This window comes from Dromiciops gliroides, chromosome 3, assembly GCF_019393635.1.
Source record: "Dromiciops gliroides isolate mDroGli1 chromosome 3, mDroGli1.pri, whole genome shotgun sequence".
In the NCBI taxonomy this organism is placed as follows: Eukaryota; Metazoa; Chordata; class Mammalia; order Microbiotheria; family Microbiotheriidae; genus Dromiciops; species Dromiciops gliroides.
The window spans coordinates 322843027-322870474 of NC_057863.1; the positions used below are offsets into that span (position 1 = coordinate 322843027).

The following is a 27448-nucleotide window of genomic DNA, read 5'->3' on the forward strand; positions in this document are numbered from 1 at the left end:
TACCAGAACAAAACATCACTTAAGTTTATTTCAGATGTAACAGCAATGTCATGTTAAAATTGACAGGTTTAATCCTTAACTGCACCAAGTAAACTCAGCCACTTAAGTATTTTTAAAAAGATATTCCCTCCCCAAAAATGAGGGAGCTTTTCTTTCCCACTGCCCCACAGTACAGTTTCCTGGTATTTCTGTGTATGGACAACATATTCTTCATTGTTTTAACTGGTGACCAAGCTGCTGGGAAAATTTGAGAACTTTCCCTACAAACAACCTCTCTAGATGAATGTTATTATTTGCATAGATTTTCTTTGCATGCTCTTCCCCATGGAAACTTTGTTGATTAAGATCCTATATAAAGTTTTAATTGTTAAAGCACTAATGGATGTTTTCTCTTGTAGTATTCCAATTAATGGGATTCCTCCTTTCCTAAAACACCAGAGGTAATGAAATTTTACTACATACTCAAATAATTGTTCCATACTGGACACTGCATTTCAGTCTCCTGTTGACCTCACTAACACATAAGAACCATTCTTCACTTTCTTTTCTCTCATATTCCTCTCAAATTTGATACCAAATTTGGCATCAATGCCAGTCACATGACCATTACTACCCTTTACTTTCCTTCAAAACTTTCTATTATGAGAGCTTTCAGATTAAACCTTCCATTATTGTTAGGGGGGAAAACCACAACTGTGTGTCCCTACCAGATGTTACCCATATATTAAACTGGGTTTTTTCTTTCCCTTTATATAATATGTACTTGTGGTTCACAGTGAAACAGCTACTCTTTGATATAGTTTTTCAATAACCACTTTTAGGGACACATTCACAGGAGTAATGATGGTTCACTATAAGTGGTTTTAGAAATGGGAAGTAAAGTGATTTCAGATTAGTCATATACATATTACAACCTATACTGAATTCTGGAAGCTTACAAAAAACCTTAAGTTTTGCGATCTGAAGGGTGTTGTGTTTTGTTTTTTTAAACTCAAACACAGTTTTCTTAACCATAATCTGAATTTCATCTACATATGAAAATTAGGGCCTCTTCTATGCACAGCTTAGCTTTAAGTTGCTGTAGAATGTGGATCAGGAACTCATTTGTAGATATATCCAGTGTGGAAAATAACTAGAATCACTACACTCATTAAGGACCTCCCTTTTTGGTAGCATTTAATTATGGCACCCAAGATGATCCTAGATGAAGAAAGTTATGATTTCATACAGTATCTCTTGAGAAGTAAGATGGCTACGAAATGTGTGACAAAGGACATGTGGAATCTGTCACCTCTTCAAATGTGTAAAAACTTTACATAAAAGGACAAAAATATAATTTGATTGTATCCTTAAAAACAAAGGACAAACAGTTCAAACCCTATGTATTATATCTCCAAGAGTCTAAATAACATTTGCATTATTAGGCATCAACATTGGCAACTCAAAATTAAAAATTAAAATATATGAAGGGTAGGATCATGAGAGGGAAGCATGAAATCATGTGCATTTCTAACTTTCATAGACCTATTTCCTATAGCTCTTGGTTAGCACAAAAGTAATGTATTAGTCAACCAGTCAATACCCTCTTTTTACATGCCATAAAATATGGCATTAAACCAGTTCAATGGGCAGAGGCAGTCACAGTGACATCTGCATTATTTAACACCTTCTGAGAGAACAATTTTCAAGAGTAGAAACCCGTTTAACACCTCCATTCCCTAATGTCCTGTAACGAAAACAAGGCAGGCACATGGTGTAAGCAAATTTGGGATGTTTCCTGGTAGGTTATGGATAAGCATAGGATCCCCGTGATATAATTCTCAGAACAATTATTTGCACACATTCTTTGCCCTGCACCTCATATCCCAGTGGCCACAGGCTTAGGAGTCTGCATCAGCTGAATTTTAAGAAAGGGGAATAAAAGCTGACAAACACACAGATCATTATGCATAAGCCCATCTAAGCCTCACTTCAGATATTCTGAATAAAGTGATGAGCAGTCCCTTAAAAGCCCAAGTACCTGCACCCAGGTTAATTTAGGACTGACTTATACAAGGGTCTCTCCTCAATTACAAGGCTGGAACTGACCGCTGTTAAGGGTTCCAGAAGCAGACAGGGTGTTTGCAGAAAACAGGAGGAAAGCAAGTCACACCAAACCTTTCAGGTCGATTAAGGAACACAGTACATACTAGCTGGGATGTAAGAACTTCATTAACATCTCAGCAGCCCACATACACCAGAAATAATTAATGCCACTATAAGCCTGCAAGACAACCAGTCCGCTCATCAGCAAAAGCAGAGAAGCTTAACTCAAGAAATACTGAGACCAAAGGACGTAACACTTTTCACCCCCTTTCAAGGATTAGGGGGAAATATTTGCTTTTTAAAAAAAAGGATCAAGCTTAATATTTCTTACAGGGTTAACAATGCTCCAAACTCCTGAGAAATATCTCAGAAGGGTTGAAAGGTGGAGTGCAAGGCAATGTTTATGGGGATTATGTATCCCACAGATTTTTTTTTTTTAATCCCAAACACCACAAACACACAAAACTTGTCTGTGAATTAGAGGACAAGATATTGCTATTTTTTGGGGGGGTGGGGGAGGAGAAAAGAGAAATACACAAACAATTTGTTAATATCTGCCCTTCAATGTGAAAGCAGGACATAAAAATCACTCAAAAGTAAATCTGAAATTATGACATCCAATTTTTTAAGGACCACCTATTCCCCTCCAACTGTAAAACTAAAGAGATAAGACACCTCTTCCATTCTTTACCCACCCCACCCTCACCAAAAAAAAAAAACACCACAAAAAACAAAAAACAAACAAACAAACCCCAAACAAACAAAAAACCCAAACATGATTAATTTTACAGTCCTTGGAAGAAGTATTAAAATTTTGGAGGGAAAGGAACAAAGGAGAGGAAGAAAAGGTTAAGGAGGGGAAAAAAGCTTCTAAAAGGGGGAGGGAAGAGAAATCAAAGGGCCTCTCTTTTATTTGGCGACAAGCAAGTGCAAGAAAGTTCATTCGTAATTTGTTCAGTTGTCGGTCTTTTGCACGTCTGCATTCTGGCCAAGAGAAGGAACTTTGAGGTTTTTCTGCAGCACATGAGCATCCGCCGGTTCTATCCTCTTGTAATAGTTTTTCTTCGTCTCAATGATCTCAAAGCCAAATTTCCTGTAGAAGTCAATTGCTGACTCATTGCTGATCTGGACATGCCTAAAGTACAAAAGGATATCATGAAAAACACTCAGAAGAATAGATTCCGTGAACAGCAATAGCTGCCAGCCCACAGCTGTCTATACAACTGTCTCAAAATCAAATAGGTAGTAGGGGCAGCTAGGTGGCACAGTGGATAGAGCACTGGCCCTGGAGTCAGGAAGACCCGGGTTCAAATTCGACCTCAGACACTTAACACTTGACCCTAGGCAAGTCACTTAACCCCAATTGCCCCGCCCCCAAAATCAAATAGGTAAAAATGGTGTGTGTGTGTGTGTGTGTGTGTATTTATATATAAAAGACCATTAGTAAGGCTTAACTTTACATTTTTTTATGATAGTGATGGTGAATCTGCACTTAACACCTTCATAGGCTTGTTGAAGTTAGGGGATACAATAAAATCTGTTCTGAAGTTACAAAGGTCAGGGAACTGGTAAGGAAATTTTGGATTAAGAGAGCCTAGAATTCTAGCTTGACACTGACTGCAACAGCAACACCAATTTATAACAAAGTAATAGTGGAGTTATGAATCTGACCAACCACTGTGGACAGCATTTTGGAGTTATAGGGGGAAAAAAGGATACAATTTACAGCAAAACCATAGCAATACCTTTTGTAGCACCAACTGGAAACAAAAGAGATACCACTGAAAGAGGAATTCCTAAACAAACTGATTACAGGTCTGCATAGGAATATTACTGAATTATAAGAAAAGATAATGATTAATTCAGAAAATTATGGGAAGATTTATATGAACTGATGCAGTGACATAAGCAGAACCAGGAAAATAGCTTAGATAATGACAACAATGTAATGCCAAAGAAAAAACAAAATGTGTCCCTCTCTCTTTGCAGAGGCTGTGACCTTTAAGTGTGAAACACGGCATATACCATCAGACTTGGCTAATATTTCAGTTAAGTTTTGCCTTTCATTTTATCTTCTATTTACCCTTAATTTTTTTTTTAATCACAAGATGGCTTATATGGGAAGGCAGAGGAATACATTCTGAAATAAAGGTGATAGGAACAGCTTAAAAGTGACCAAAAAACCCTTTCATTACAAAGGAAGGGTATTGGGAAATGATAGCATTATTTTTTCAAAAGTACTAAAACAAAAAACAAAAAGAGTACAGGTATGGAAATGGGCACAACTAGTTGGTTCACAAAGGCTATAAAAACTGATGCTGTAACCTCACTAATGAGAACAAGAATACTAGGAACTGGGGAGAGAAGTAAACTGCATCTTCAAGCTCTTAAATCTTTATTCTTATTTTGGTAAATATATATTTCTTGGGGGGAAAAAAAACTTTTTCCATTCCCTTTCCCCTACTGAATGACATTAAATAGCTTCACAATTAAAAAAAGAAAAAAAGAAAAAAAAAAGAAAAAGCTGGAAATAAGGAAAATCTTATTTCAGAAACAGGTTTTGACAGGTCTCTAGGCAAGTTCCATCTACTCTTGATTTTCTTTAATGTTAACAAGTAGTTTCATCCAGTCTTGAGTTTCTAAAACAATTCGTAAGAACAAAATATCTCCTATCAGCTGAACCTCAAATCTTTGATCACTGATGCCTCAAGGTCAGTGAAAATCTTGAATGAAACAAAGTTTGCCACTCTAGCAATCTATAAAGAGCTTTTTCATTGTTTCAGTTCCCTCATCTAGTAAACAGGAATAATAAAAATAATACACATAAAAGAACTTTTAAGATATGAAAATCATTACATAAATAGTAAACTATCATTTCCAACATGGTAGTTCTTTAAAGGAGGACATGTAAATAATTTACTTACAGATAGATGTTGTCAAAAGTGCCATCTTTTTCACAGATGTTTAAGACATGATTCAACATTTTAGTTCCTATAAATAAGTGAAATACATTTTAAAATCTATTTATTGAAACAAAATCACAATTTCAACCCTTGTAACCTACCCTGATGCACATTAAATAGCCTCACTTTGGGAAACTGGAAGTAAGACTAATTTTATCCCAAATAGATTTTGAAAGCTCACAGGTTTGAGTTCCAGTCTTAACTTTCCTCTTAAATGTGTCAACTCCCTCAAAAACCAATCAGATTTTTAGCTAACAATCCCCCAAACCCTGAATAGTATTACCCATAAGAATTCAAGAGATCAGTTATAGTTCCCCAATTTTTCTAATACCTTCTAATGAAATTGGTAAGATAGACACCTACATTTATTAAGAAAAATGCCACAGAAATGTACGTTTCAAGAACTTAGATTTGCAACCACGGGGACTAAGTGCATTAAAAAACTAGGATTACAACTTTCTATAGGTCTCTCCCCTAATGAAGAACTATCAGAAAAAATAAAGGAGAAAGTAACATAAGACCAACTTGTGTTTGGTATATCACAGTCAATTCACCAAAAGCAAAATTTCCATTCAGGACTAAATGAAATGCACAATCAGCTGACTGATTAAGCTACAATTTCAAATGAGATCCTCTGAATGTGAATTAAAAATAAGACAAAGCATTATGCCTTAAAGTTATATATTAACAATACTAATTATGTCTCGCTCTGACCTATCAGACCTGTATTCTCTTTGAACATTTGTCCAAAGGGGGAGAAAAAAATTGCTTTACAAATAGCATCCCACCCCCATACCAAGATGTGTCAGGAAAAGAAGGCAATATGTTTAAGTTTCTTTCAGGAGAATGAAAAAAAAAAATTACCTATTCCTAGCCTTCGATAAGGTGCCAGACATCCTAGTGTCATGATGTAAAGTCTCTTCTGATTCTGTGAATGATCCACCCTACAGCATACTGCACCCACTGCAATATCATTGAAATAAGCTGCATGAAAGGATAAAAGAACAAAGGTGTGAGGCTCAACAGACAAAGCTAAGTAAATATTAATCAGTCCCCTTCCCCTATCAGTAGTTCTTTGGTCTTCTTGGTTAGAAACTACAATTTCATATCACTATAGGGAATTCCTGTGTGGGTAAGAGACATACCCATGATGACAGCTGGTATCATCAGAGCAGATTGGAAGCCAAGTCTTCCTGACTCTAAAGTTCTCCTTATCTACTAAACCATGCTGCCTCTGTTATCAAAGTCCATCTTTGTTAAACTAAATCACAATGGAATCTATTTGTACAAAAGTGCACAATTCTAAGATTTCGATGTCAAAAATATCAATAAAACATAAGTTACATACCAAGTTTTGCTAGTTCGCCAACCTCCAGCACATCCTTGTAGAACTTGTCATTGTAGCTGACTGGAAAGATGACCTGGTTTAACCTCTTCAACTGCTTAATGTTGTGTGGTGTCACGTCTCCCAGCTCGATCCGGCTACTGGAACAAACCAAAATGTGCTCAATACCCCCACAAATGACAATTACTGGTTACCACTTTAATACCATGCCAAAAGCGACCAACTTCTACATGAATAATGAACTTTCATTCCTATTTTCCTCCCTGAGAAAAGACTCAACATAAACTTTTTTTAAAGTAAGCATTTTTATTTAAAGCTGAGCTCCAAATTCGATCCCCTTCCTTTTCTCCCCTCCTCCCTGAGGTGGTAAGCAATCAAATATAGGTTACACACGTGCAATTATTTAAAACATCACCACCAAAATAAATTGTTTGCAAGTAGTCATGGTAAGTAATAAAGGCTCTAGAGGAAAAGTAGAACTATGTCATTGCTATTATAACAAGATAAATATTGTCCGGGGCACAAGTAGTTAACAATGACAGCCTGGTAATATTTTGTATTCAGTGAAACATTTTTTTTCAGCCTAATTTTAAATCGAAGACAAAACAACAAAATATTCATTTACTTCACAAACTTGCCACTATAACAGAACAATCCATCGAAAAGTAATGAACAAAATAATTAACACAACTGACAACAAAAGGCAGAAATCAAAGAATAAAACTGCAACTTTTCAGGTATCAAGTTAATACAAGTTAAAATCAGGAAGGGGTATTTTAATATTTTATCTATGTGCAACAACAGGTTCTCCTAATAGCGTAGATCAGAACCCCTCTACAGTTTAGTAGATAATCTTTGACAGTGACTGTGGTCAAAAAAAAAAATGACAGGCTGTTGGGAAGGAATATTGCTGAAATACCGATTTTTGTTGTTGTTCAGTGGTTTTAGTCATGTCCAACTCTTCACATTTCTCTTAAAATTGTTGTCAAACTTTAAACCGGTTTGTTTTCTCTACTCCTCACTCTGACCACCTTATCCCCAAACAAATTCCTTTTACTTGAATATAGTTATAGTTTTTGAACACTGGCTAAGGATAAAGCAGGGTGGGGTAGGGTGGGGTGGGGACTTTTCTTGAAGTAGCAATTCCAGAAGACCAGAGAAAAGGAAGCATCTCAAAATAACAAATGATCATGGCATTAACTTCTCATTATGATTAATTTCCTGACTTTTAGTTAATCTTAATAAGTCCAATATTCAAAGCTAGTTAGTTATATATTAATTCATTCAATCCATCATCATTGCAGAAGCAGACAATAGTTGCATACAATATGACATTTTGTATTTTTTTTTTGAGGGTCCAGGTCAACCAAGTGGTACTAAGTCTTTCCATACTTCACTATAACGGTTTTCTAGAAGCAAAAACTATTGCTAGAACTATACTCAAAGCTTTTCCAGTGTCGGAGATCCTGCTAGAGCTTGTGAAAGACTTTGTTATGTACAGACATATCACAACAAAATGTTGCCTCATACCAATAACACGAACACACTGCAACAAAATCCTATTGTACTCATCTTTTCTACCTTTCCCCCATAACTTTCCACAAAAGGCAAATCTGGTCAGAAAATGGTTGCTCAGGAAGAGGTAAAGAGGAAGAAACTCTCTCCTCATTCAGAAAAATAAAAATTCCCATGGGGCAGCTAGGTGGCGCAGTGGATAAAGCACCGGCCCTGGAGTCAGGAGTACCTGAGTTCAAATCCAGCCTCAGACACTTAACATGTACTAGCTGTGTGACCCTGGGCAAGTCACTTAACCCCAATTGCCTCACTTAAAAAAATAATAATGATAATAATTTTAAAAGCGACAGAGCCCTCCCTGGGAAGCACTCCAAAAGAGATACCTTCTCTTTTGAGATGACATTGACCCATTAAATGACTATTCTCTCCCCAGCTCACTATTCACTATTGTATTTACAAATATTTTTTTCAAGACTTACAATATAGCCTTATACCTTATACCTGTGAGGTATGTTTCAAGTATTTTACAGGAGTTAACGCCTTCAAAGAGGTTACATGACTTGCTCATGGTCACAAAGCTAAGCTAGCATCTGAACCTATGTTCTCTTCTTTTTTGTTTGTTTGTTGCCTTGTCTTTGTTTTTGGTTTTTATTGGGGGGAGGGGGGGGCAGAGCAATGAGGGTTAAGTGACTCATCCACGGTCACACAGCTAGTGTGTCAGGTGTTTGAGGTTGGATTTGAACTCAGGTCCTCCTGAATCTAGTGCTGGTGCGCTTTATCCACTGTGCCACCTAGCTGCCCCCAACCTAGATCTCTTCTAAGAAAAAAAAAAAATGCACTGCTTTGTGCCCATGGCTTTCTTACCACCGTTACGAATCAAAAGAAATAAGGGTGGTTAAAGCACCAGCCCTGGAGTCAGGAGGACCTGAGTTCAAATCCGGCCTCAGACACTTGACACTTACTAGCTGTGTGACCCTGGGCAAGTCACTTAACCCCCATTGCCTACAAAAAAAACAAACACCAAAAAAGAAAAGAAAAGAAATAAGAAAAATTCATAGTCCATTTGTTAGGCTGGCCACTACATACCTAACCAGTCTCTAAATAGATGAAATATTATAGAGAAAAAACAGACTAGCTATTCTCCATTTCAGCAAGAATATTTTTGTTTTAGAACTTCTTGACAGGTAGAGTGAATAAAAACATCATGAGAGGCTAACCAGAAAACTGAGCAGAAAGGACAAAGTAACCCTGAAGACAGGACAATCTTTAAGTGTTATAGAATAGATGTTTGTAGAAAGTAGATAGTATAAAGCTTTCTCATCATTAGAACACCAGAGGTTGTTTAGACGTGCTTATTACACAGAATCTCATCAGCAAAATCCAACTTCAAATATAGTTCCCTGAGAGTGAGGTCTGATTGAAATAGATACTTCTGTAACTGATCACTTGGCTCAAATTTAAGCCTGTGGGTATTTAAATATAGCAGAGCAGTATCATCACCTTGTAAATATACCTTAGCAAACAGATCATGCTACATTAAAGGCACAACTCAAAAGGTAACTGACATTTGAAAATTATTTTTTTAAAGCATTATCTGGCAATAAGCATCCAAAAAATTTCACTGGCTAAGCTAACTCAGAATTGCTAAGAATCCAAATTAATGCATAAAGCATTATAGATTATACCAGTAAATGTGTCTTTAAAATGACTTTACATAATCTTTTTCTTTGAAGACTTTTATGAAAACGCAAAGAAGTAACTCTTTAGAATACTGACAATACAGAAATAAAAATACCTAAATTTCTCGATTGGGATTACCAAACTGTATTTCAATTTACTGTAAAGGGTTGAAAATGGCACAATCCCTAGTGACAAGTGAATGAGAAAGATCAGAATTGTGGGTTGCCTCCCACTGCCCCTCTTCTCTTTTTGTTCTGCTGGAATTAGGAACAGGAGTATTATCTAGTCAGAAATCTGACCCCCAGGAAGAGTCTGTTGGATTCAGGCCACCATTTCCCCAAAGTTATTTACTTAGCATAGGTGTAGCTGTGATGCTTCACACAGTCCTACTCGGACAGCTCACAGGACAGAGGTGACTGAGGCCAAGTACAAGCTCTGTCGGGCTCCACCACACCAGCAAGGTTTTGTACAGTCTGAGCAATAATAGATGGTGATCTCCTTTTCGAGGAGCAGCCTAGTGTTGAACAGAGAGGTTTATCAACACAAGGCAGGTCACTAAAGAATGAATTCGTTGGCCATGACAACCCTAACAACAAACATTAAAAAGTATAAAATGGCCATTGGTCCTGGGGTCACTCCTTAGCCAATTCTCCAGTAACTGGGTCAGTTAAAGAAAAGGAACAGGGGGTGTTTAAGAATTAGGGTTTTGACCATCTATAAACATTACATTAATTGTTGGTACTATAAACCTGAGATTTTGAGCAGTGAGGAGCTGCATCAACTGTGTCATTGTGCTACAAGAAAAAGAAGCTGCAGATAAATTGAAAGTTTGCTTGATTTTCCATGGAGAAACATATAAGTCAGTTGGACTAGGTTTTAATGTGCTTTCAAAGGCAATAAGAAACGTCATTATTTCATGAGATACTTTGTCACCTCATATTGAAATAATACTCATGATGTTCATTGGTAAAAAGACCACACCATCGTGAGGATAATTCTAGTTTATGACCAAGCATTTGTTTCAGAGATGGAAGAGGTAAGGAAATTCTAAAAGTAATTCATGAAGATACTTCAAACAAAAATCCACAAATACTTTAATTCTCCAAAACTTAAATGCTAAAGGTGGGCATAGGGAAGAACAGAAAAAAAAAAAAAAGATGTAGCTTAAGAAGAAAACAAACCCAAAAGAAACCTCATACCTAGACAAACCGAGTACTTTCATTCTTTGAGAAGAGTCAGGAGAGATTCAACAAAATGAGCCACAAATAACAATGTAAAAAATAAAAACTGACACTATCTCATGACAGAAGCGACTAGCTACTAATGTAAGAGTCACTTAGAAAATTAGCTGTTTGTATGTATATATACACACATACACCATTAATTTCTTAAAATCAAGGTTAAACAACACCAAACTAAAAGAAAAAGAAAAAGACCCAACAGATAATGGCATATTAATTGAAGCATTTTAAATACGCTACCAGTGGAGAAAAATGGAAAATGGATAAAAGAAGATACAATGACAAAGACTGTTACCATTTCCTAAAAACGTTTAACTGATACAAATCAGCAACTCTGGTGAGGAGACCAAAAGAGTCTAGAAACTTCCTGATAGCAAAACACTTGATTCTTGACAAGCATAAAAATCTGAAAGCTAGGGACAACACTGGCTTAGAATTTAAGCCCTTTTTGCAGAATCTCATAGAAGATAATAGTGGGGTCAGCTAGATGGCGTAGTGGATAAAGCACTGGCCCTGGATTCAGGAATACCTGAGTTCAAATCCATCCTCAGACACGTGGCACTTACAAGCTGTGTGACCCTGGGCAAGTACTTAACCCCCATTGCCCCACAAAAAAAAAAAAAAGCTTTAGAAGATAATAGTGGAAGATTATGAATAACAATATCTTAAAATAATATCACTCAAAAGGAAAAGCAAATTTGTAGAAAGTTTGATTAGAGCATAACTAAGATCAGTAAGATAGTAAAGAATGAGGCTGGGGGCAGCTAGGCAGCACAGTGGATAAAGCACCAGCCCTGGATTCAGGAGGACCTGAGTTCTAATCTTACCTCAGATACTTGACACTTACTAGCTGTGTGACCCTGGGCAAGTCACTTAACCCTCAATGTCCCACAAAAACAAAACAAAGAATCACAAAATCTGGGGGCAGCTAGGTGGTGCAGTGGATAGAGCACCAGTCCTGGAGTCAGGAGGACCTGAGTTCAAATCTGGCCTCAGACACTTGACACTTACTAGCTGTGAGACCCTGGACAAGTCATTTAACCCTAATTGCCTCATCCAAAGAAGAAGAATGAAAGTGGAAGGAAAACAGAAAAATGTCAGTAACTTCCTTCCAACTACCATATATATAGATTTTAACACCAGAGTCCCTAAAATGCTATCAATAAATAAAGCATCATAAATAAGAGTAAAGCACGAAGCTAAATGCTGGGAATACAAAAAGAAAAATAAGATGACTAGTCTCTACTCTCAAGGAACTCACATTCTAATGAGGGAGACAACACAGATGGAAGGTTTAAGCAGCAAGTCAGACGGAAAGATCCCACCAATCTTAGGGCACAACCACAAAGCAAATAGTAATGCCTCTTCTTTAATGTCATTTCCACTGATAAAATAACATCAGTTTCTGATGTTGAACCATTAAATGGTTCAAAGAACTGTGATGACAAAAACTTTCTTTTTCAAGTCTTTATAGCTATGACTAGAGCACCTACAGGAACAGTTGCCAGGCTGCATCTCCCCAGAGGTTGTTTCCCAGGATGATGGCTGAACTAGAAGGATTGGTATTCCCAGTCTCTTGGGTTTGGGATTCTTTGCTGTTTCCATCAGGCTCCCAGGAGACAGCAGCGGAGGTGGTTGTGGTGACCTGACTTGCCTAACACTTGCTGACTCCAGTCTCTTTCAAGGTGCCTTACAGCTTCATTGAGGCTGGCTTGCCTGTCTCATGAGCGTCAGTGGGTGGAGACGACTGGCACCTTCTCCATCAGTGCTGACTCCCCAGATGAATGACTGTGATGGTTGGGGTGGAAGCAGGACCAGTGATCTGGGTATACTGTGACTCCCAGAGCTCTTGTGCCTATCTACAAGGAAGGACAAATAGCACTCAAGAAAACCAGACAGAAAGAACAGCCGGACTATATCTCATATACAGAGAGCTTTGTGCTGTAGAAGATAATAGTGAAGGGGATCAATTGTCCATATTTCTAAAAGAGCACAGGATAACAGATGTTTGGGGGAAATGATATGTACTTCATCAAAAGAGAAAAATAATACCCACTAATCAATGTAATGCTCCTTTTCCAATTTTCATGGAATACTGCAGAGTCCTAAATGGGATCTTATAATCACTTGAGAGGAGTAAATGTACAAAGTTAGGAAGACAGGAGGCATTCTTGCCCTACACACCAGGAAGCTGACAAAATTCACTATATAAATAGCCTGTTCAGTAACTAAAAAGATCAACACACCTGCACACCGTAATGGGGCAAGAATTATTTCTACATGGAGATACCACTCCATTTGCCCCATTTTCTGATAAGGTATTTTTTCTTTCTTTAATATTGTCTCCAACTCTCTAAAAGAAAGGCATTTATTTCTTGGATTTATGAAATATAACAGGCCTTTTTATAGAGAATCATGTGTTCGTAAATTTTATATATAAGTAACTGCAATGCTCCTTGACCTTTTAAATCTCAGAATATGCTTCAGGTATTTTAAAGTGTTTCAACACACTGACAACTAAGGAATGAGATAGGAATGTGATACAAACTTTACACAGGAAAAAAGAATAGGGTTTTAAGGTATGCTGTTTATGGTTAAATTAAGACTTTAATTCATTTGCTAACAGTTACTTTTAGTAAGTTCTCTTCCATTTGCTCTATTCATAATATTCTTCCATTTGGTTTCTTTCCTGATGAAAAATTTCTGTATACAGTATTATGCAGTGTCCAACTACATTCAATCAAGAACCAAGAGACTTTGGTTCTAATTAAGATGCATAAATTACTGTTACCTTCTACATGTTATAACTTCTCTTTATCTCAGTTTCCTTAGTATAATGGTAGATTGGGGGTGGAAAGCTGTGTCAGAACCTGCCCCCCACCCCCTTAACTCTAACCGTCTATGGAACAGAAAAAACTAAATTATATCGAAAGAATGACAGCAAAGAGGGCAATAATGGTGATTTGTCTCTGATACTAGAGGAAAATAAAAATTAGCATACAGGATAGAAATAAGATGGATTCTGATTCAGGTATCAAGAAGTATATTATACACAAGAGCAGACACAGAAAAGGACACAAAAGCTCCCTAACAAATGACTTCTTATAATCTGCAAACTAGATTTTTCTTAAGCACTCAAGTTAACTACTTTGGGGGCGGTGGAGCAATGGGGGTTAAGTGACTTGCCCAGGGTCACACAGCTAGTAAGTGTCAAATGTCTGAGGCCAGATTTGAACTCAGGTCCTCCTGAATCCAGGGCTGGTGCTTTATCCACTTCGCCTCCAGTTAACTACTTTTAAAGTCATCAGAATCTTCAAATTTAAGATTCTCTGAAACAGTAAAATATTAGACGGCAACCTCAGGTGGTGAATTAAATGACCACAGCCAACTCAATTAGCACTGGAAATCTGATAACTAAAAAAGCAATGAAATTCTTACATTATTCCTAAGTATGGGGAAAATAAATTACAATAAAGATGTTTAAGGCATTTCTAACCTAATGGGTCTCTTATTTCAAGAAATAGTCAAAATAAAAAGAACTATAATATAGCATATAAAACCAAAGTCAATAAAAACTTAATTTACATATTAAGCTTCTTTTCATACAACACAAGGAAGAAGTTTAATTTGGCAGTGGATAAGAGCTAATATTTTGCAGAAATTGAAGGAGGTCAAGAGTTGGTATGAGAAGATTCAATCTTTTAATTTGTCTAAGTACTGGAAAAAAGACAATGGGATCTGTCTTATTAGAAAACCTAACTGTCTTATAGTATGGCCATTTCTGTGCCTAAAAAGCAGTTTATCAGCCTCAGGTAACTCTCAAAAAAAGTACTAGGTAGAGGGTGCTGATTAATTCTTTCAATAAAAATAGTATAGAACCCAAGTGAAGAACCTTGTAATCTCAATTATACTCATAACTGGGAAAATATATTTATTCAAGGTCTTTAGGCAGCAATAATTTAAAAGATCATAAAATGCTGATATTCCATAAAAATTAAACCTTCTGACCCACTGATACCACTACTAGGCACATATCTCAAAGAGAGCAAATAAAAAGGAAATCACATCTCCAAAAATATTTACAGAAGCTCTTTTTCTGTAGTAGCACAGAACTACAAAGTAAGAGGGATCCGTCAACTGGGGAAGAGTCAAACAAATTACAGTATTACGAACATAATGGAATTATACAGTGCTATAAGAAATTAAGATTTTTTTTCTTTCCGGTTTTTTTTTTGGGGGGGGGGGGGGAGGAATGAAGGTTAAGTGACTTGCCCGAGGTCACACAGCTAGTAAGTGTCAAGTGTCTGAGGCCAGATTTGAACTCAGGTCCTCCTGAATTCAGGGCCGGCGCTTTATCCACTGCACCACCTAGCTGGGCCCTAAAATGATTGTTTTTGAGAAAACTGGAGATTTGCATGAACTGATAGGGAAATTATCAGAACCAGGAGAATAATTTATACAGTTACAAAACTGTAAAAACTAAAAACTTTGAAAGAATTCAGAGGAATGCAATGACCAACCATAATTCCAGAAAAGCAATGACGATATAACTACCCAACTCATGACAGTAAAGATAGGGTCTCAATATGTAACATAAGATATATTCTTGAACACGGTCAACGTTGGAATTTTAAAACAAAGTTTCTTACTGTTTTCCCCCAATGGGCAAAGAAATGAGATGGGGGGAGGCTTGTTGATGAAAAAGAAATTTTTAAAAAATTTATTAAAAACTCAACATATTTTTATTTTCAGCTTCCCATGAATTCTATGAGATAATGAATCTCTAAATTCCCTTGCACCTCTAAATCTATGATTTGGAAAATAATACTTAATAAAATGTATTTTGCCACAAAGACAAAATTAAAACTTTATCCTGGAAGTTAAGGCTGATAGGTCAAACCTATATTAATCTTTCCATCTGTATCCTACCATAGTTATATTTTCACTAATAACCCAATTGCTTATGTAGTTTCTTCCCCACCCTTGAACCTTTCTCCAAACTTTTGTGCCTTATGGTGAATCCTTTCCAACTAATGCCACTCTTAAGGCCTCATACATACTTTTCAGTCACATTGTCCTAGATATGCTCCTCAAATTGGCAGGTCTCCTTGCACACACCACTCCAAGGTAATAAACTAAGCACAATACTAGCCATATCCTCAGCATGCTAAACCTGATTTTCCAGCTGGAGAAAACCATTCTGAACAGAGTTGAAGGATGCACATTGAAACTTATAGGTGGATAAGCATAAGAAAACCATGATATAGAGAGCCCTGAAAGCGAAAATGACAGAATGAAACTTTATTATTCAAAGGATAATCCTTTATTTGGTGGGCATCTTTGTTATGATGAAAAGAGCACCGAATAATAAAAAAGAGGATAAACTGGGCTCAAGTTTTGGCTTAGCTCTCAGACCTTAGGCAAGTCATTTAACCTTGGCCTAAGTTTCACCATTTGCAGTCTATCTGTGTTGTTACAAGGACCAGAATATAAATGTATATAAATGTCACTTATTATTGTTATTGTTATTACATAAGGAAACTAAGTCCCAAGGTTAAGTAACTGGCTTAAGATGACACAAAAATTAGAGGCAGAGTGAGTAATAGCAGTGGATTGAAAAGAGCTGGGGAGAAGGGACAGGAATCAGGATTAGGAAGTACTAGTAGACAAGCAGTATCAAACTCAAATAGAAATGAGTGCCACTAACCTGTACACTAGGATCTCTATGTGGTGCATACTGGCTTAGAAAAGAAATTACACATTTATCTATTTCTTTTTCATACACTAACATTAAAATCAGATAGGTTCAGGCTACATTTGAGAGCTGTGGGCAGAACGCTGCCCCTGGCTGCATGTTTGCCACCTCTACAGAAGCAACTTTGGAATCTAGGGTCAGAACCCCAGGAGAGGCATAATTAGGTATGCAAATTATCAGCAGAGATGAAAACCAGTTAAGTGATATTGTTTTAGTGCTTACTAAGCCCAGGGCAATCAGTAGTGAAGCTAACCTTGGGATACACCTTATCAAACCCACCAGAATTCATTAGGGGGAAAAGCATACAACATAGGAGGCTGGGAAAGGCTCAGAACTATCACTAGTTTCAAATGAAAAATTTTAAATCAAACCCTTGATTTCTAAAGAAAAAGGTAATTAAGAGAAGTGACTAAAGAAAGGCTAGCCAAAATGCAATAATCTTCAGACAAGATGATGAGGACCTAGAAAAGGCATATGAGGACTCCTAATAAATGTTTGTTGACTTAACTTGGAATTATTAGAACTGGGAAAAGCTGCCAGATAAATTAAAAGATAAAAAGGTACCCATCCATAAAGGGAATAGGGACAAAGACCATCTGCCCACATTTCCCAAAATGCTAGGGATTGTGACACACAGGCAACTTGGTCAAAGCTGAAAGACAAACATTAGGAGATTCTGTTTTTTGTTTCACAGTGATAACTATCTTGGAGTTATTTGGTTGGAAACCAAATCTGTTATCATTAAGAAAAAAAGGAGGGGGCAACTAGGTAACACAGTGGATGAAGCACTGGCTCTGGATTCAGGAGGACCTGAGTTCAAATCTAACCTCAGACACTTGACACTTACTAGCTGTGACCCTGGGCAAGTCACTTAACCCCCATTGTCCCGCCCCCAAAAAAAGTATTTAAAAAGAAAAGGCAGTGCTGTGTAGTGGAGAGTCAGGTATGTATTACGTCTTTGCTTTGGACACATACTGGCAGCCTGTCTCTGGACAAGTCACTTAAATTCTCTGTGTCCAGGCAATCTAAGATTGTAAAGTATCAGAACTGCCAATCCACATTATAGGTGTTTCTTAAATCAATAAATCACAGGTCTAATTTAAAACAAAAACAAAAAACAATTGAGCTATGTAGGTGTGGTCTGCCACCTCCCCCAAAAGGATCCACTGAACATTAGACTTAGAAAACCACAAATTAACATCTATGCTGTGTTGCATTTTTATTTATTTTGTTAAATTTTTACATTTTAATCTGGTTCCCATAGCACTTGGTGGTTATGGTGGCCCAAGGCCAAGAGTTTGACACCTCTGGACTACATGACTACATTATATGCCCCATGGAATCTATTATATAATTCAGAAATTAAAGGTTTTGAAGCGCAATAGATTGCTCATTTAGGAAAGAGGATCTGCAAGGATCTTAAGAGCTCCTGACTGAGGATTACAAATGAGTGTTACACTTTACAATAAGATATCTTTACTTCTTGGTAAATGCTGAACCACATTACCCTTCACTGCAAATATTGATGTATAAATATCGAGTCCAAAAAAGATTAAACTCGAAGTACATTCTTTATAAAGAATGTTTTGTTATGTCTTGCACATATAATACTGTAGATACTTAGTTCGTTGTAGTCCACCTAGTGAACCTGAAATGAAAGACAGACTAAAACACCATATGAAAACAACACAACTTTATTTAAATTCAATTACGATTATGAAAACACTTAGATTTATAAAAAAGTAATTTTAATCATTAGTTGGTTTTTTTGACACTAGTAATGTACCAAACAGAAATAATTTTTCTAACAAATTTTAGTTCTAAACTGAACTCAGTGGAAAATTTTTCAACCCCTGTAAGAATTAAGAGTAACAGTCAAAGGAATGGTTCTGAAGCTTTAAAATGTCTTACATGTGAGACTTTTCTCGAATGTACACTGCAGTTGACTACATTTCTACCTGAGAAACGCCATTCAACAAACACACCTTTCTTTTTTGTATTCAAATGTCTTTTCCTACAAGACTAGAAGTAAATTTAAAATTTTTATAGTAGAGGCTTAATATCCTTTCCTTATTAACAGAGTCAACATACTACTCTATTTAACTGGATAATAGTTTCCCAACCTCCTCCTCTTTCCTTTTTCACTCACTGGCAGGTGGAAAAATAAAGTATTTGTCCTGCCTGATCTGATTTCACATTCCCTGGCTGTTTCTACTAATCTGAGAAAGGATGATAATCTGTACATTTCTTCATTTAGGGTTTAAATACTGGAATGTTTAGGTTATTATAAAAATATATTCTTATGTATTTATGGTATGTTAAATGCTTATAACTAAAAAGAATAATAAATGCCCTGACCCAAATTCAAAGCATTGTATACTTATTAGGTACATATATGATGTACAGTGCACTGTGATAGGTGCTAAGGATACAACAATGAAATAAGATAGCCTGCCCTCAAGAAGTTTATAATCTAATAAGACAAAAACACAGTATAAGTAAAAATATAAGTGCCTAGGATGATCCAAATAGAATAGTATGTAAAGTCTGAGAAGACACAGATTAGAAGATTAATGATATCAAAAGCCACCTAGGTCTAAGGAGAGATCTCTTTTCCTCCAGACTAGAATCTCTGACTTGGCCTAGATCTAGATTCTTAAACTATGGATCATATAACTGAATTTGGGGGCCATGAAAAATTTTGCAAAAGTAAAAGGTATGGGGCAGCTAGGTGGCGCAGTGTATAGAACACACAGCACCAGCCCTGGAATCAGGAGGACCTGAATTCAAACCCAGTCTCAGACACTTAACACCTACTAGCTGTGTGACCCTGGGCAAGTCACTTAACCCCAATTGCCTCACCAAAAAGAAAAGAAAAAAAAAAAGAAAAGTAAAAGGTTACGTATACCTCTTTTATATACTGATATGCCTGCCTCTGACTTACCTGTGTAGCCTTGGGGAAGTCACTTCTGGGCTTCAGTTGCCTCATCTATAAAATGAGGAGACTGGACCAGAGAGCTAGGCCTCTGAGGTCTCTTCTAACTCTATGATCCCATGAATAAAATTCAAGAATGGTGTACGTTGTCCAGGAAATAGGCTGTTTTATAAATTGGAACATCATATAACATTAAGATTGTAACATTTGTAGGCTCTAAAGTATGATCCAAGCTAGTGATGCTTATATACCCTAACCACCCCCCCCCCTTATAATGTTTACCTTTCTTTTCCCATCTCTCTAGATTACCTTGAATCTGATTCAGTCACCTAAACTATTTTGACCTGATTTCAGTAGTGCTGAACACTGTCTCCTGAGAGACTTTTAGACTGTCATGTCTTCAGGGCAGCAGAAACACCATAATCATGGTGGCAATGGCATAAACCATGTAAGACTATCTTGTTCAATGCTCAGCACTTATAATTTCTCCCTCATGAGCAAAATTTGGCAAAGAAAAGTAGCCTCCCCAATTTTGCCAAAGGAATAGAAGTAATTGAAATACCCGCCCCCCCCAATTTGTGCAAGCATTTATTATCACTTCCTCATACTATTCCAATAAAAAATAAAAAGTCACTTTCCCTACACTAGTCTCATCTATAAAATGAAAGGCCTGACCTATACCTTTTCTAAGGTCTTTTCCACCCCAAATTCTTACAATTCAATCCTTAAATTTAGTAGTAATGAAGCCTACAGTTTTGTTATCTTTTCCTTCGTGGATGTCACTAAAATAAGATTTAAAAACCCAAGCAACATTTTGTGGTGGCAAAGAATTGTAAATTATGGGGATGGCTGAACCAATTGTGGTAAAGGAATGTATTGGAATGAACAGGCAGATAACAGAAAAACCTGGACATATATGAACCAACGCTGAGTGAACTGAGCAGAACCAGAACACTGTACACAGTAACAGCAACATTGTGCAATGATCAACCCTGACAGATTTAGCTCTTCTCAGTAATATAATGATCCAAGATAATTCCAAAAGACTCATGATGGAAGATGCTATCTAAACCCAGAGAAAGATTGATGGAGTCTGAATGCAGATTGAAGCATTTTATTTTTACTTTTTTTTCTTTCTTGTGGTATTCCCCTTTTGTTCTGATTCTTCTTTCACAACATGACTAATGTGGAATTATGTTTAACATGACTGTACACGTCTAACCTGTATCAGACTGCTAGTTGTCCTGGAGAGGGCAGGAAGTGGGAGAAAAATTTGGAACTCAAAATCTTACCAAAAAATGAATGTCAAAAACTATCTTTACATGTAACTGGAAAAAATAAAATACAATTGTAAAGGGGGGGGGAGGGAAGACCCGAACAACTAAATTTTGTTAGAATTATCCAAGAAATTATATTTCTTTATATTCACTTTGTAATAAACTGAATGGACTGTGCCTTTGCTCTTCTCCACCAACTATGGACATATCAAAAGTTAAAGCTAAATGAGCCATGAAAATTATCTCTCTGCATTTGAACAGTGATGAGTATAAATGACTAAAACATTTACTTAGCTTTTGCTAACAATGTAAATTTTCTTTATCTGTCCAGTTTTCATACAACAGTCTGCATGAAAATTATTCTCATGTTGTTTAACATAATAATGTGTGAATCTCTCCTTTAACTTGCTTTTAATAAATTTTTCCCATAAGTTTTAAAACTCATGATATATAATACTATCCTTAGGTTTCAATAAATTGTAATAAGTGACAGAAGAAATGTTGGTACACTACTCAGTACCTATATCACCTGCCTACCCGACCACTCTCAAATTTAAAATTTCCTGATAATGATCCAGTTGGAGTCAAGAGCCCACTGTAGTAAAAAAACATTGAGGGCAGCTAGGTGGCGCAGTGGATATGAAATATACTATTTACCGGCCCTGGAGTCAGGAGGACCTGAGTTCAGATCCGGCCTCAGACACTTAACACTTACTAGCCATGTGACCCTGGGCAAGTCACTTAACCCCAATTGCCTCACTAAAAAAAAAAAAAAAAACATTGAGCCCATACGCTGAGTAGGAAAGGAAAAGAAACTACAATAGCTGTGTATACATTCTATTTATGAACACTAGAAACAGACAGAAAAGGAGTCTTAAGTATGTGTAAGGGAAAATAAATATAGCTACCAGACTAATACATCTTAGTTAGATGAGTGCTAAATATTGAAGAATTTATTCTCTCCACTCAGTAAACAAGGAGAAAAAGCCATTAGGGATGAAAACCACTGTCCTTTCTGTTTATCCCTTTCTAGAATATTTACTTCAGTGTTTCCTGAGGAGCTAGAGGAAAAATACCTATTTGACAAAACACTTTGTTGAACTTCAGTTTGAAACAGGATTTTGATATATGAAGATTACATTTAAGTCACTATATATTTAGGAATTATTGTCTGCACTGAATTAAATAGTATATTTCATAAAGTTTCCCCAGGATCTCAAGGTTGTTTTCACTTTACTTGGCAAGGGTTAAAAACAGCAATGTGGAGGTGGGGATACGTATATAGCAAGCTGCATTTCTGTCCATCTTGCTTGGGGTAGGGTTAGAAAATGGCAACTATGTTCCAAGAAGTTTGCCATTAAATCTAAGATTTTTCATTACCATTTACCAATATCAAGCAAACTCTCAATTTAGCCTTTCTCCCCTTAGCAAATGTTTGTTTTGTAAAATAGATACTGAAGCACAAGAACATGATGGGAGATTATAATTTTATTTCACTTTTCAAGTCAGTAACCTGAAAAGTCATAGTGCAAATTCAGTCAAGTCCACTTCTCAAGTCTGCCCCCAAAGATGAAGGAAGGAAAGAGTGAGAAACATAGTGAAGAGGATAGAAGAATATTCATTCACGTGTTCTCTTTCCCACCAAATCCTACTTCTTTAATTTAACCCTTTTTGCTCTAGTAAAAACAAAATATGTTCTGCCTGGAAAAGACTCTGACAGCATTAAGGTTGTTTCAGAAGAAATTAAGTGTGTTGGGGTGAGAATATAATTTTTTTCTTATTTTAGTCTCAGACAGTATAGGCAGATGGTTAGGCACAAACAAATATGCAAACACAGTATACTAGAAAGACACTTATTTCTCTTACTGTATCCAGAACAAAACATCTTTTTAGGATTTACAAAAACAAAAATAAAACCCTGCTTAGCAAGTCATTAGGTTAGGTATAGCATATGAGGTTAGTCTGGCTGAGTTACACATCCCTTTCCAACAAACGTATCATTTCCATTCCCTTTTCTAGGATTATGGGTATTTCTTCACAAACATTACTGAAACCACATGAGCAATACCTGGTGAGGATGAGCTATGCAGATGTTATTTACTCTTGCTTCATGAATACAGTTAACACTGATACACAGCTATGATCAGGTTTGAGAGTCCCAGAAGTGAAATAATAAACTAGGAAAGATCTGACCTAAAATGAGTAAGAGCTTTATGTACAAACTATTTTTCTATCGGGCATAGCAGGTTTGAGGCAGCTGGCTGGTATAGTGAATAGAATGCTGGTCCTACAGGCAGGAGTACCTGAGTTCAAGTCAGGCCTTAGACATTCACCATGTGTCCCTGGGCAAGTCACTTAACCTGTCTGCCTCAATCCACTGAAAAAGAAATTGGCAAACCACTCCAGTTTCCTTGTCAAGAAAATTCCATATGGGGTCACAGAGTCAGGACACAGCTGAATAACAAAACAGCAGGTTTGCAACACAACTGAGCAGGCAGTATTCAGCATTTCTGCTGAGCTGGGATTGGGTGATGGACTGCTAAGAAAGGCCTTAGGTGAAAGTGAAGAGAAAGGAAGGTATTAGAAAGTGTATACAGTGTATGTATTTGTCAGCACAACTCTTCACATATGAAAATCTAAAGAATCTTGAAGCACTTCTCCCATGTACTTATTTAATGGGAACTTTCCAGACACACTTTTGTTTAAGATCAGATAAATCAGTTATCTAGAATAAAGTCTTACTCTATGTAAAGTTGTAGAAAAAATTCCCAAGATGCAGCAGGGTATAATTGAAAGATCACTTTCTGACACTGAATTTAAGGTCAAAAGACTTTGGTTCAAATCCCACCTGTGTCACCACTTGTGGGATTTTGGGAAAGCCACAACTTCCATGGGCCTTAGTCCAAGTTATATCTTATACAAAGGGCAGCTAACTAATGTAAAGAATTAATTGTTATTTTGAATCTCCTCCCTTCTTCTTCCCAGCAGACCCCAGGCTGACCACACACACAGCCCCAAGCCAATTGGCTGGCAGCCCTGACTGACAAGTCACATGACTGCCCTCACTGGGCTTCCAGTCATTATAATTTTGCCAGGTCCATGTAGGTGTTGGTGAATGGTGATGAGGTGAGGTGCCAGCACCAGCTGCAACCACTGGGTGAAGCACCGTGCTGTTTCCGTTTGCCGAGGCAATGCGCCTGAGCTGGGCCAGGTTTTTTAAATTCTAGCCAAAAGATGGAGTCATAAAAACCTCAAATAACAATTAGTTCTTTACACTGACAACTGCCCCTTATTTGGGAGAACCCCTGTTCAAATTTCACCTTAGACACTAGATGTGTGGGGCAAATCACTTAATTCCAATTGTCTTAAACATCCAGGGCCATCTCCAGTTGTTCTAATATATATCTTGTCACTGGACCCAAATGGCTCTGGAGGAGAGTTAGGTTGGTGACCTTGCACAGCCCTCCCTCACTTAAATTCAATTCACTGCAAACCATGACGTCTGTGATGGTCCTCTTCGAGAACCAAAGTCTTTTACAAGAAGGCTATCCTGTTAGTACTCAATTACTTTGCACTTACCTGGATGTATGCATGCTCCTCCCCAATAAAGGTTAACTCCTTGAGAACAGGAACTATTTCACTCTTGTTTCTGTATTCCCTATTCCCATCATCCTATCTGGTACTGCAGGGGCTTAACAAACACTTGTTGAATTGAATCCATAAATCAATAAGCATTTATTAAGTTCATACTATCTACCAGGTAGGTAATGTGCTAGGTTTGGACATACAACTACAAAACTGAAACTTAACAGAGTTCATATGAGAATGGGAAAGAGACTCATACACATATACAAATCAACCAGGAACCATAGCTGCAGTAATCTAATTAGATTAGATTGTGGGGTCCACAAGTGAATGGATCAATTTCAGAGGGTCTGTGAACTTTGATGGGTTAAAAAAAATCGTATCTTTATTTTTACTAACCTCTAACTGAAATTTGGGGTTCCTGTCAATCATGTGTAGGCAACAAACATTATTCTGAATGTTACTAAACTGCCAAAGGAGTCCATGACATACAAAAAGTTAGGTGGTTTTTAAGGCCCCTTTCCAGATATGAATCTATGATCCTAAATGGAGAGACAGGAAATAGAAAGAGTGAAGGGATTTGGAGTCAAGAGTTCCAATTCTAGTTCTGCAAGTCACAATCTCTCTAGATTTATTCATCTTAAAAATTAGAAAGCTGGACTAGAAAGCCTTCAAGATCTGTTCCAGATCGAAATTTATGATGCTAGGATAATTATCAAAACAAGACTGAGGAACATGCATAGTTCCTATGTCACTCAATGAACTACTTAAATGAAATTCAGGTGCCAAAGAAAATACAAGTTCACTACTTTTCCCATACTTTTTATGCTAATTAGTGGTTTCAGATAAAAAAAACACCTCTTGGGATAAAAGATATTAATAATGGCATCTCACCATCGTGTCCTTTAGTTAAATTTTCATGGGCACCAATAAACGTGCTGTTAAGTTAACTCTTATCAAAATGTAGTTGCCCGATTAATCATAACAGCTTTAAAGTTTGAAAAAAGCTTTACACCTATCTTTTCTCATTTAATCTTAGGCTGATAATAAGGACAACGGTAGGAGGTAGAGGCAGAAGTTGTAGAAGACCCTAAGAAAAACTTCTGCCTAAAGACAAAATGTTTTTTAACTTGGTTATAAGAAGTCGATTAGAAATCAACAAATCACCATCATAAGTAATTTCAGAGTTATAATTTTTTAAAAGAAAAAGGAAGTGTAGCAAGACTGAGGCTAAATTAAATCACTGAACCTTATGATATCCCCTGTAGGTCAATTTTAACAATGTTAAAAGGTTAGCACCTTATCCTGACTGAATTCTGACCACTCTGCTTAGGTTACTTTAAAAAAAGCGGGTGGGGGGATGGGGATTAGTACTTCGTTTTAACCATAGATCCAGACCTGTTTAGATTATAATCCCCAAACCACAGGTCCACAACCTTTAAACTCCCGAAAAATGAGCACAAACTTTCTTTCATTTTACTAAAGTCTATTTTTGGATTTTACTTCCGAGGAAGGACTTCATTCAACATTTTAAAAAATCAACCTCTTCTAGAATGAGCTTACGATATAAGTATTCTGGGATTTTCTTTTTTGTTGCTTGGGGATGGGGGGGGGGGGGGTTTGCCTTTTTTTTTTTTAAATTGACCCCAGCAACATTTTCATCAGGACAAAAGGAGAAACATTTTGTCCAACTGCAACTCCTGGAGCCATCCCAGCCAGACGCATGAAAACTACCGAGTTCGAACTTTGGTTCGTGCCCAGACAAAGCGGGCGCCCCCGGCCCCGCGTTAGGTAGGTGGTCACCCAGCGAGAGGTAAGAGCTCCACCTACTGAAGCGCCCGCTCCACTTCCTCAAGCACTTGGCACTCACTCCCCGGCCTCCTGGGCTCTCCTCCCCCCGCCGCCGCCTCTGACACCCGAATCTCCGGTCAAACCACGAGCTCCCCTTCCTGCCCAAGTTCTTTGCCGGGTGGGCCATTGCCCACAACTGCCTCTCGGCTGCTTGGTGTTGGGGCACACGCGGGGCGACGACGCCGGCCGGCCCGGGCCCGTGCCGAGACGACGAGGAAGCGGCCGCGGCTAGCTCGCTCCCTCGGCCAGAAAGCAGCAGCCTGCGACCCCCTCCTTCCGGGGCGCCCCAACAGCGCACCCCCGAGGCCCAGCCCCGTCCCAGGCCCAGGCCCCGGCCCCGCTCCTCGCCTCGGCCTCTAGTATCCCCTCGCCCCGCGCCCGGGGCTCTTCTGGCCGCCGGGGCCAGGCCGAGCTCCCTCATTCCCCGCCATCGAGGCTGCCTCCCTCGGCTCGGAGACAGAGAGAGGCACGTCTCGCACTCGCCACCCTCCTCCTCCTCCTTCTCCTGGCCGCCGCTGCCGCCGTCCCCCCGGAGGGCAGCCCAGGCGCCCCTGCCTCACCCTTTCATCTTCCCCGCCTGCCGTGGCCGTCTTTACCGCCGATCCCGCCGCCGCCGTCGCCGCCGCCGCGCCCCGAGCCCGGGAGCGACCCTACTCCACACACCGGCCTCCGCCTCCTCAGCCGTCGCCGCCACCTCCTCGGGGCTGGAGGCCGGGCACGATTCGCTAGGGATCGCCGCGGCCTTCGGGGGCGTCTCAGGCCGCTGCCCTGGGGCTGGGGCTGCCGCCGCTCCTCCACATGTGCACACGGGGCCGCTCGCAGCACTCCAGCCCGCCTGCCCGCCAGCCAGCCAAGACCCGCCGCCGCGCCGCCGTGACCTTTCACCCCGCCCCCTCCGCGCGCGCGCCGGCGCGCACGCAGCCTTGCTGCTCCCGCCTCCTCTCGCTCGCTCGCCTTCTTCTCCCCGCCCCAGCCCAGATCCCTTAGGAAACCGTCCGCCTCCTGGATTGTACCATCTGCAGTCATCTCTCCTTGCCTCCTACCCCCTCTGACGGCTTTCGTTGGACTAGCCCGCCGTGCAGGGAGCGGTAGAATCCGGATCTCTCCGTCCCTCCCTCTACCTTTTCTTTCCGCTCTCTCAAGAGACTGGATCGATCTAGCCCACCCCTGCTTTTCCCGGGCATTTGGGTTATTCCGCCTCCTTCTAGGGTGACCT

The 27448-nt window shown here is 38.5% G+C and overlaps 1 protein-coding gene across 2 annotated transcripts; it reads right to left on the bottom strand.

Annotated features, from left to right (window-relative positions):
• NAA50 (N-alpha-acetyltransferase 50, NatE catalytic subunit) lies at positions 1 to 27123 on the bottom strand. 2 transcript variants are annotated; one of them, XM_043999180.1, is made up of 5 exons: positions 26793 to 27123; positions 6397 to 6530; positions 5913 to 6032; positions 5010 to 5076; positions 1 to 3220 (listed from the first exon to the last, which is right to left on the bottom strand). In XM_043999180.1, the coding sequence occupies exons 1-5, from the start codon at positions 26798 to 26800 to the stop codon at positions 3040 to 3042; spliced, it is 510 nt and encodes a 169-aa protein (XP_043855115.1). In that variant the 5' UTR covers positions 26801 to 27123; the 3' UTR covers positions 1 to 3039. The 2 variants fall into 2 exon arrangements, with proteins under 2 accessions (XP_043855115.1, XP_043855114.1); XM_043999179.1 differs by having other exon boundaries at positions 6397 to 6533; positions 26793 to 27122.
• Between the last annotated feature and the right edge of the window lie 325 nt (positions 27124 to 27448).

Excerpts from the sequence above, each read along its gene's own strand:
- NAA50 (XM_043999179.1), bottom strand. Across the intron at positions 6,033-6,396 it reads TGGCGAACTAGCAAAACTTG|CTTATTTCAATGATATTGCA; the intron begins GTATGTAACTTA and ends CCTTTCATGCAG. Across the intron at positions 3,221-5,009 it reads ACTTTTGACAACATCTATCT|GCATGTCCAGATCAGCAATG; the intron begins GTAAGTAAATTA and ends TTTGTACTTTAG.